Raw genomic sequence first — 11,094 nt, 5'->3', positions numbered from 1 at the left:
TTCTATGGTTCATACACCAACATAAAGACATGTGCAAAGTCAAATAAAATATCACGATTACAAGTTCCCACCCCTAATCCAAATTTCAAGGAGACTAGGAGGGTCTTACAAGTGAGTTTTGATGGGGATGTGACAAGATCCAACTATCAAAGAAACAAAAACAAACATGTTTTTGCATGTATATTTCAATAGAGCATTCTCATGCAATACATATCGGATTCACATGGTTGATCATAAACGAACGCGTGATCATTTTCTATACTAGTTCAAGTTCTACAATAGTCAGCAAACTAAGATCACTATTTTTTTTTGGAGGTGGCAAATTAATTCATCCCACCATCCACATCTTTTTTTCAATATTAATTCTAGAGTTACAATACCCATATATATATATATATTTATTTAATTTATGTACACATATTATAATCACATTCTCTAACTCTACTTAATCTAAATTTATTTATATCTATTTAATTATGTTTATTTATTTAACATTAATTATTTATGTAGTATTGTTTATTTCTATAAAAATTCATTTGAAACATGTTAAACCTTCTTTATATCTACTAAATTCTATAGTTTTGTCATTCATAAATATTCATGACTTTTATTAAATCTAAATGAAAATACAACCTGGTTTATTTCTCTTACCAATTTTTATCAATAAATAAAATTAAAAATAATAAAATATAAAATGAATTGAGAATAGTCTGGACTGCATTTACATAACTTATAAAAGGCTTCAGTACCTTAAAAAAAACTTAAAAAGTCCCGCCTTCCTTAAACTTGTGGAAACCTGTTGAAATTCGTAGAACTTAACTAACATTCAAACTTTCATCTAACAATCAACTCTCGCAAAATTGAGAACTTTTCTTCCACCTAACAAAACGTCCGCTCTCAGATGCCTCTTTCTGCAAGAAAATCTGTGTTTCCAATGCAAAGCTGATTTAGAAAAATTGGGATAATTTGTAGGAGTGCTCAAATTGAAAATACAAATATCTGTGTTCTAAACAGGTTAGCAACTAATGAGACTACTGGAAAATAAGAATCTTGTGCAGAGTATCTTATCTACAATCATTGTTACTATGAATCACATAGATTGGCCGAACTGTTGATTTGCTTCATGGGTACAAGTTCTTTTGCAATACAACAATCTTGTGAGTGTTGGCAGTGATTCTTCTGAAGTTCTAAGCTGTTTACAGGCAATGAATTTACAGTGGGCTAAATTGGAAAAATGATGACAGAAGAGTGGAAAAATGTGGGGATTAAAAGCAAGAGGGTGCCTGACTGGCTTAATAGTCCTACCCTGTGGTCAGCAAAACCCATTTCGATTATTGACGATGATGAAGAACAAGAGATGGAAGAAAACGTTTGTGCAATAGTTGAAGATGAGTCGCCCACCTGCACATCAGCATCAGCCAATAATCCAGATGATGGAGGCATTCAATCTGAAAATGAGAAAATTGGGGAAGTAACAACTCAGGGAGAAGCAAGTAATAAGAAATCTAAGAGTCATAAGCATGTGGGACAATCTTCAAATTCGGACTTGCCTTATGTTTATCATCGTTCTTACCTCAGAGACTTGTTATCTGATACAAAAGTTGAGAGATTCACCGAGGAGGTAAAGTAGAACAACAATTGTTTTGCTTTTCTTTATAAATATTAGTCTAAGGCTCCAAATACTAGTTTTCTGTGTTTTATGTCAACCAGCTATCGAAGAAGGTAATAGACTTGACTGAGTTGCAGTTGCTGGCTAATCAAGGAATACCCGATTACAGAGGACTTCGTGCAATTGTTTGGAAGGTATTCATTCTTGAATTTGTACACACTTTTTTGAGAAAACTGTGTAAAATAGTTTTACAATAACGTTTTCATGCCATTATTAGACTAATAACAAAGATCGGCAACAGAAAAAGTATAAAACTACGAAGAGATAATCTCCATTTGCCTCCTTTAAGCCTGAGGTAGCACAACTATTGTATGTTCATCGTGCAAGGAAGAATCCACTAACAGAGATGAATTACATGCTAGAAAATTAATGGCCGAAGATGAACATAATGGTAAGAAGCCCATTCGATGATCCATCACAACTTTTGAAGTTGACTTATTATATAAATAATAACTTAGATACTATGATTTTGATATTAAAGAGATGGGGCTTGGAATAACATGATGTAGGTTTTGGCCAGAGTTATCTCCCTGATCTCGTAGTCTTAGAGGAAGATTGGTGCACCCTAATGAAATGGAAGTTTGCTTGGAGTAAGACATTAAGACTGATATACTTCATATAATTGAAGATTTTGAATTATCCAGAAGATAAAAATTGTTAGCTAATTTTACAACCTATGCATTTGACCTTAGCTAGTATTTAATTGATTATCATGCACCAACAAAAGGGTATAACAAATTGCTCGTCTGACATGCACATAGGTTCAAGAATCTTCATGTAGAAAAGAATTGGTGTATGCAAAGAATAATAAGCTCATGACAGGAAGCAAGCCATAAGGATGAAAAAATATGCCTTCTGCCAATACTAATCGTCACATACTGATCAGAGAAGTCATAGATGTCTGTGCCAAGTTGCAGCAACGTCCCAATACAATCCAGACCAAAACCTACTACACATGCTTCATAAATACATTTAGATGCTTACACAAACATACAGGAAAAATCCCATGTTACATTTAGAGCCTCCTCAATCCTTTACATTCATGCTCATTATATAGGGCACTGCTGGGTGCAATGTCAACAGTTACCCTAGTTGCATGCTCTGGTCTGTTTTTAGCTTTGACTGGTGCAATGAAATGGAGAAAGGTATGTGCTCCATGGCAACACATTCTCTTTTAAAAATTAACAATTGTACCAAACACTAACTTGAATATATTAATGCACACCCAAGCATACAAAACAGGTACAATAATGCATCTTCTTCACTCACAGTGTATTTCCCATCACTACTAAACTATACTTTGTTGAGTTTCTCATGGACCAACTAAGAATCAAACCTAGAACCCCCCATTTTCTGCTAGGGAGCTCTACCATTGAGATACTGGCCCTCTTGGTGATTGATCCATCTCTGGTTTGGGTGTGGCTCATTTTCCAACACCCCACTTTGAGCCACACTGCATGTGCTCAGAGATCCTAGCTTGGCCTAGCTCTGCTGACCTGGGCTTCAATAACCCATTAGTTTTCATGTACCAGCTAGGAATTGAACCTTAAGACCTCCGATTTGCTGCTGGGGTGCTCTATTACTGAACTACATGCCCTCTTGGTGACCAGTTCATCTCTGGTTCAAGTGTTGGCTCATTTTCGAACACTTGGCAAATTTCTTCTTCGATGATAAGAAAATCTACCTAGGACTGAAGACAAGCTCATGTTTTGTTTGGCATGACCCTTATTTTGTATATACCCCGGAAAAAATTATAGTATATATTCTTAATTTCTTACCAATGAGCATTTATAAGACTAATCGAATCATAGACATAAAACGTGCTCTGAGTTACAAATGAATCCTTTTCATTTAGCTTTAAAACTCAAAATGTGCTTAGAACTACAAATGAATCCCTTCCTGTTTAGCCTTGAAACTGAAAATGTACTCAGAGAAAGCAATGAACCCCTTTCCCTTATCTTTAAAACATAAAAAATGTGCTTAGAAGTACAAATGAACCCCTTCTTATTTAGCTTTGTAACAAAATGCCGTATGTGTTCAACTAGAGTTGAATAGCACATAAACGTTAAACCTATTCTGTAATAGATGGTGTGAACTGCAAAAAAAAACTCAAAAATTGTATCTGTCAATGAACTATTTTGCAAAATTATTTCTGAACACTAGAAGGAACAACGCTCTAAACTTACATAACAAAAAACTATTATAAGCTGTAATAATTATGAAATTGTATGGAGTTTGTATATGCTTTTTCTTATTTCTTTCAATCTTTTACATCTCTAAATTTGTCCTTGCAAATTAAAAATCTTCACACTTAGGTGTTGCTTCTGTCAGAATTCTATGGCTTCTACAAATTGACTGAATCCTTTCCCATTTAGCTTTATAATAAAATGTCGTATGCGTTCAACTAGAGTTGCACAGCACATAAATCTATTCTGTAATGGATGGTCTGGACTGTAAAAAAGACTCAAACATTGTTTTTGTTAACTATTTTGCAAAATTATTTTTGACACTACTAGGAACAATGTTCTAACTTATACACCCAAAGACTGTTTTAAGCTGTAATAATTATGAAATCATATGGAGTTTGTATTTAATTTTTCTTATTGCTTTCAATACTCTACATTTATCCTTGCAATTAAAAATTCTTCACATTTAAGTTGTTGCATCTGTCAGAATTCTATGGCTTCTCCAAATTGACTGAACTATTTTCCCAATTGATATTGGCGAGGCTAGTTACTTTTATGTTACTTACCAAAGAATCGAGATGCATGGGAGAGAGAACTGGCTAAGAAGAGATCAAAGTATGCTGTCCTGAAACAAGAGCTTCTTGTGAATCCGGTATGTAATTGGAAAGTTTGGTTATGCAGAAATGATTATCGTGTTTAAGCAGTGTCATGTATTAAATTATTTTTAAATTTTTTGATGAACTTGATGATTTAGAACCTAATGAAATCTTTCTTTTGGTCAGTCAGAATTGACAAGAAAGTTGGAGACTTCTAGACAAATAAAACAACTGGATAGTAACGATGAAAAGGGGCTTCTCAGGAGACATGAAATTAGCCATGGAGACCATCCACTTAGCCTTGTTGAAACCAGTGTCTGGAATCAGTTCTTTCAGGTTCCTTGGACATTGAAGTTTTCAATTATTCTGTTTATTTATTGAAGCCATTGACTTGTAATAGATGCTCTTGATGTGTTCATTAAACAGCCAAATGATGCTTGACTAATTTATTTTTTAGCTGGAAACCCATATTATGAACAATATATGAATAAGTAGATATACTTTGATATTCGATATATTCTGCATAGCAATTAGGCCTAAACAAACATTAATGATGTCTCTTTTCTCATTACTATTTTGAATTGTATGTCCACTCAGGACACAGAGATAGCAGATCAAATTGAACGTGATATTAAACGCACACATCCAGATATGCCTTTCTTCTCTGGAAATTCTGTATCATCATTGGAGAATCAGGTATTACAATTGTCATGCATTGCTTTTATTTAGAAGGAAGGATTTTGCACATAATGTAAAAGGAAATCAAAACTCCTGCAAATTCCTTGATGGCTTTTGTAACAGGATGCCATGAAGCGTATTCTGCTTATATTTGCCAAGATGAACCGTTCAATTCAATATGTCCAAGGAATGAATGAGGTCCTTGCTCCACTCTATTATGTATTCAAAACAGACCCAGATGAAGGAAATGCAGTAAGAAACATTATCCATGGTGAACTTCATATGCCTGTATTTGTCAGTGGAAAGCAATAGTCTGCATTGTGATAGAATGCAACTTTTTGATGATTTATGTGTTGCTCAAAAAGATGAATGACTGGATATCATTGCTGCTATGAAATATTGGCTGTGCATCTTTTCCTGTGGTAAATTGCACCTTATGAAACATATTATTTTTCATTATTGGAAGTACATCAACGAGAAGCCTGGATCTGTGTGTGGTTGCTTTGGGCAGTTCCTGCGTGCTCCCCAAATTTAGGAAGGGAACTCAATGATACATAGATTTTTCAAATATTCACCTAGAGAATTACCACAATTGAAAAAATACATTGAAATGTGAACCTGATTTATTGAAAATTGTAATACGTGCATGGTGAATTGCAAAAATATGAAGAGCAAATATTCAAATAGAATGACAAAATCTAGTCTAGGACACCCATATAAAGTTCTGTAAAGACCATCTTCGCATGACCATTTCTGTCTCATTCAATAGCATTGTATCTTCTTCAGGGCCTCAAAATGCCATTAAAAAGAGGCCTTCTGACAACCCAATAATTTCATTTGAACTCTGACCAAAGTGAGTAGAACATGTCACCAAATAATGATCCCCATCTGTAATATTTGATATGTAAGTCATCTTTTGATACATTTTAGATTTAGGGAAATCCTTTCTCTATCTTGGTCTGAACTGGTATATTTAATAGTTATTTCTCATTAGGGGATAGTTGTCAGTGGCTTGTTCCATATTCTTCTTATATTGCTTTTTTCCCTTATGGTCGATGACACCCATAACTGTGTCTGAATTTCAGTATATATGTACTCTCGATCTGTTTCCTTCTCGTGGTGTTCTCATTTGAAAACTAATATTTAGAAATTCTGTAAGGCAAGAAGTCTGAGTTAGTCATTTCACAAGTTTGCAATAACCAACAAATTTTTAAAACTACAATACCAAGTGATTGATCTCAAATTTCAAAGGATGCATGCAACCTGTTGATGGTCTAAATATCTGTTCAAGATAAATGTGCTGCACATGACTATCAAACATAGAAAACCTCACAGATGTGGGACAGGCCTGTGAGTCAATCTCTGAGATTAAAGGGACGGCTCCTTACCTATTATAAGTTATAACATATGCTAACTCTAAAGGAAAGAGAAAAAGAAGCAAGAGAGTAAATAAAACAAATGAAAAGGCTCACACCAAATAGATTTCCTCTAACAACTGAAAGAGTGCTTTGCAACTCCTAGTGCAGTAGTAAACAGTAATAGTAGCAATAAAGTTATAAACACATATTCATCAAACAAATTCACATATAGAATCAAGAGTTAGAATTTCAAGAAAAGAAAACCCTTAGTTTAATACATATGATAATATTAAATAGTCACATACAATACAATATAACTGATTTTGGACACATACACAAAAGTTCCCCTATTTGATTACAAAAGAAGTGAGAGAGTGCCTTATATACAAGGCTCAATAGCTCATTTACATAAATTAGGTTCTCCACTACAAACAGACACAAGGTTGCTTATTTATAGGAAAAACACCCTAACCTACAATAAGATTTCCTGCCAAAAGCAAAAAAATTTTGAAATCCACTAAAGAAAAAATTCCATTTAAGCTAAGTTGCCAAATCGGGTATGAGAATGGGAACAAGTATGTGGGTACGAAACGCTGGTACGTGAAAAAAAAATTTGGCGGTTGGATCGTTTCCAGTACATTCATACAAAATATATATGTATGTATGTATACATATATACATATACATATACATATACATATACTAAACAAAACCATTAAAAATTTCAAATTTTGAAACATAACATACTAATTTAAATTCAGTTTTCAATATCAGAAAGATCAAACTAGAATCACTAAACATTTTGGAAATATTTTGCATCTAAAATCACAAACCCCAGACGCACCCACAGGAGATTCGTTTCAGAATCCGATTCCAGTATGTTTTGTACCCAAAATCGCCTGAAAATCCCACGATGTTGGGCCACAAAAAGAGTGAGACTAATAAGAACTATGGACATAAGTCTCCCTTGTTGGTTATTGGAGCATCTTTGGGATGGGTACAAGGTACTCAACTTTGAATTTCAACCCTCCAATTTGCAATTGAATTGAACTTTCAATTTAAGGCTATAAAGTTACAGTAATGTTGCTTGCTTAAACTGCAAATTTCAGCAAAAGCATATGTGAACCATATTTTCTTTCATTCAAAAATTTAAATCACTTGATATGTAGATCTTAATTATAATTCTTTGTATCCTAACTACAATCATTTTGGCTACTGTACAGGTCCATGCAGAAGCAGATGCTTTTTCTTGTTTTGTGGAGTTGCTGAGTAATTTTTTGGATCATTTTTCCCAAAAATTAGATAATACTGCTGTAGGCATCCGTTCTACAATGGTACGAATGACAGAACTTTTGAAAATACATGATGAAGAGTTGTGGCGCCATCTTGATGCTACAACCAAGGTATGAATTTAGTGAATCAGAAGAAAAAGAAGCCAAGTTTAACTCGGTAAGGTGAAAGTAGGCCTTAATATGTTCAATAGTACACAAATGTAAGTTGCAAATAAAAGAACAAGTCAAAAAAACTTGTGAGGGGCTTTCAAACAGTAACTATATAACAGGAGAAGTTACACAGTAACTAGGGTAGCTAAAAATTCAGCGACCATTTGTGCATCCCTAGACAGAGAGGTTGAACAGATCCAAAAAGGAAGGGGAATATTTTGTGATTCATCACAAGAACTAATCCTCTGCTTGATTTCTACAATGAAAACACAATATTTTTTATCATAGGAGAACAAATCTTATTTTGATTCATATTCCATTTTTGTGCTACTTTCATTGTATTTGTTCCTTAATTCTGTTTTGAGAAATTGACCATATTTATCACAAATCAGCTTAGCCTGGGACTTGTACAGAGCCTGCTTCCTTCATTTCCTACCAGTCACGTGGGAGAGGCTGAAGCTAGGGTGTAAACCTGCTGGGTAGTATGAAACCTTTCCTAACTCACAAGTGAATGATAGCTCTGTTCACAATCATACAATTGTTAATACTGTGTGCAATAACTTTTGTGTTTAGATGCAAGTTAATGTGCCTCGAAGAGTGTGATCTTTTATCCCACAGCAGAAACCTAACTTCTCATCGCTGTTTCCATATCCTTTACATGGGCAATCATTTTACATTTATCAAAAACTACTTTATGGAAAACCTATAATGGAGTAGTTTCTTCTTGCTTGTAATGTGCAGGTAAACCCTCAGTTTTATGCATTCAGGTGGATTACTCTGCTTTTCACACAAGAGTTTAGATTGCCTGATTGTTTAAGGATTTGGGATTCACTTCTAAGCAATCCTTATGGGCCTATGGTATGTTTCTACCTTCCATCTGAAAAACATAATCTTTTATTAGTCATTAATTCCTAGTTTTAATGGGAGTTTTACAAAAATTAAGATATTAAATACCCAAAGAAAATATCAAGGAAGTTAGTAAACATGTGGTCTATTAATTTGGTGAGACTGAAGTAGCAAATACTGGCATATTTAAGAGCTTGAGTTGATGTTTCTGAGGCCTAGCACATTTTTTGCATAAAGTTTTAGGCTATCTAGTGACTGGACATAACCTACTCTGTTACTGCAGGACATATTACTCCGCATATGCTGTGCTATGCTAATGTGTGTAAGAAGCCGCTTATTGGCTGGTGATTTTACATCAAATCTGAAGTTACTTCAACATTATCCATTGATTGACATCAACCATCTCTTGCGTGTGGCAGATGAGTTAAAAACAAAATCTTAGAATTTTTACACTTTATTGATATTTGATCATTCAAAATGTAAAGAAAATGCTCGTTGATTTCAAGTCCGTCCGAGTTTGTATTTATGAGAGAATAACCCAATTGAGAACAAAAATCTGATAGAACAAAAATTATATGATTGTTTTATCAATAATTCAATAAACATGTTCTGTTTTTTTAGCCAATTGGCAAATGAATTTCCTTCTTTAAATTTCATCACTGAAAAGGATCATGAGTCAGGCATTTTATTCATCAGGGTTCAATTATCCATTTCCAATGTAACATGATGAATGGAAAATAGATGTATACTATCGATATGAAGATAGATCTAGTTCAAAGACATTAATTGAATCCCAAGGCATGCAATAGCCATTGCTATATATGCAAAAGTCTCGTCCAGTAGAGCCTGGTAAAAGAAGGCAATCTACATAAGAAATTTTGGTAATACTTATAGTTTTTACCTGATCTGAGAAGCTTAGATGTATTTTCCTTCAAATTTTGACTTTTCCTTTGATCTATATTGCGTTGTTCTAAATTCTAAAGGCAGAATATGAGGAATATGTGATTCTGATTTTAAGCAGGTTAGCCTCCAGATTTAAACATTACCCCACAAAATGCTTAAGACTACATATAATCATTTCTGCAAGACTTGAGACTCAAGAGAAGGCAACCATCATCTATAAACTGCTAAATCCACAACTAACCTGTTGGTTCCAGGATGGGGGCTGACATATTTTTCAGAAGTTATTGCAACATAAATACCTGGGCATTTTGTAGGAAAATGGTCCAATGATACTTAAATCTTATATTCCATTACAACATTTTGAAAGTCAGCATTTATAACTACCACAAAAATTTCCAAAGAAAATGGGAAAAAAGTTTAAATTACACACAACTTGCACTTGGAATTATTTTCCAAAAACTCTCTCAAGCAATTACTGCAAACTCTCAGCTCCCCACAGCTACTCATACTCAAAATTCTCTCCTGAAGCAGTTGCTGCTACACATTTTATGGGAAAGATTTTATCACTTAAAGTTTAAAATAAAGACAAGTTGCAGGTAACCAACTAGGGCAAACAATTAGTAGCAGTATCCCCCACCATGGGAACCCTGCCTAAGATTGAAGTTTGTGCTCCATTGGAAATTAGCTGGTTATTTAATTGAACCGCCCCTATGAAAAAATGACTTTTTTTACTTTTCCTGACCATATTTGAAGCCACCTCGACAAAAGACTGCCTCAAATGACAAGCCAATGTGGCATGTAGTTGCTTATGTTAATGGGATTCGTACAAATTTGAGATGAAAATGTATTATACTTATTGGTGCAAATCCATTCAAATAGTTTTTGAATAAATTAGGCCATGTTGAGAGAGATAAAGTGTTGTCCTCTTCACATGATCCAAGTCAAACAAAGTAGGCTCAATAGGGATTGATTCCTCCACTAGAAAGTTTGTTTGCAAGACAAGATGATCCAGAGTCCAAGGCAAAACCTGGCAGACAACACCCGAAACTGTAGGAATCCAGATGTGTTATAAGCAGAATCAAGTAATGACAATAGGATGAAGCATACAAATAATTGAAAAACCATAATTATTAATTAAATGGAAAATGAACAAAAGGGAAAAAAAATTGCAACATAATACACAAACCACATAGAGAAGATGATGTGTATATAATTTAAACTGAATGTATCATAGATCTCTAGGAAAAGTACATAATATACAACTCACAGTATGTTGCCAAGGGTGAAAATTGAGAGATTAAATAGTTTAAACAATAAAAGCATGCAGATGTCAAGTGATGGGCATGATTCCTTGTATGCTACATCAGGATATGGTTAATCTCCTTATGTGAAAAGCTATGATTGCAAGTCAACTGA

The 11,094-nt window shown here is 34.1% G+C and overlaps 1 protein-coding gene across 1 annotated transcript; it reads left to right on the top strand.

The window, feature by feature from the left end:
* Positions 1–829: 829 nt before the first annotated feature.
* On the top strand, positions 830–9,395 carry LOC131068040 (uncharacterized). Its single transcript, XM_058003246.2, has 9 exons — positions 830–1,621; positions 1,711–1,803; positions 4,403–4,507; positions 4,638–4,787; positions 5,049–5,147; positions 5,253–5,381; positions 7,711–7,890; positions 8,671–8,787; positions 9,059–9,395. Exons 1-9 carry the CDS (start codon positions 1,235–1,237, stop codon positions 9,215–9,217), a joined length of 1,419 nt encoding a protein of 472 aa, XP_057859229.2. The 5' UTR covers positions 830–1,234; the 3' UTR covers positions 9,218–9,395.
* The last annotated feature ends 1,699 nt before the right edge of the window (positions 9,396–11,094 follow it).

This window comes from Cryptomeria japonica, chromosome 6 (genome assembly GCF_030272615.1).
Source record: "Cryptomeria japonica chromosome 6, Sugi_1.0, whole genome shotgun sequence".
Classification (NCBI taxonomy): Eukaryota; Viridiplantae; Streptophyta; class Pinopsida; order Cupressales; family Cupressaceae; genus Cryptomeria; species Cryptomeria japonica.
This window is presented reverse-complemented; position numbering and strand designations above follow the sequence as displayed.

Coding starts and splice junctions, on each gene's coding strand:
- LOC131068040 (XM_058003246.2), top strand. CDS start 1,235: ATGATGACAGAAGAGTGGAAAAATGTGGGGATTAAAAGCAAGAGGGTG. Junction 4,508..4,637: donor AAGAGCTTCTTGTGAATCCG/GTATGTAATTGG, acceptor TCTTTTGGTCAG/TCAGAATTGACAAGAAAGTT. Junction 8,788..9,058: donor GCAATCCTTATGGGCCTATG/GTATGTTTCTAC, acceptor CTGTTACTGCAG/GACATATTACTCCGCATATG.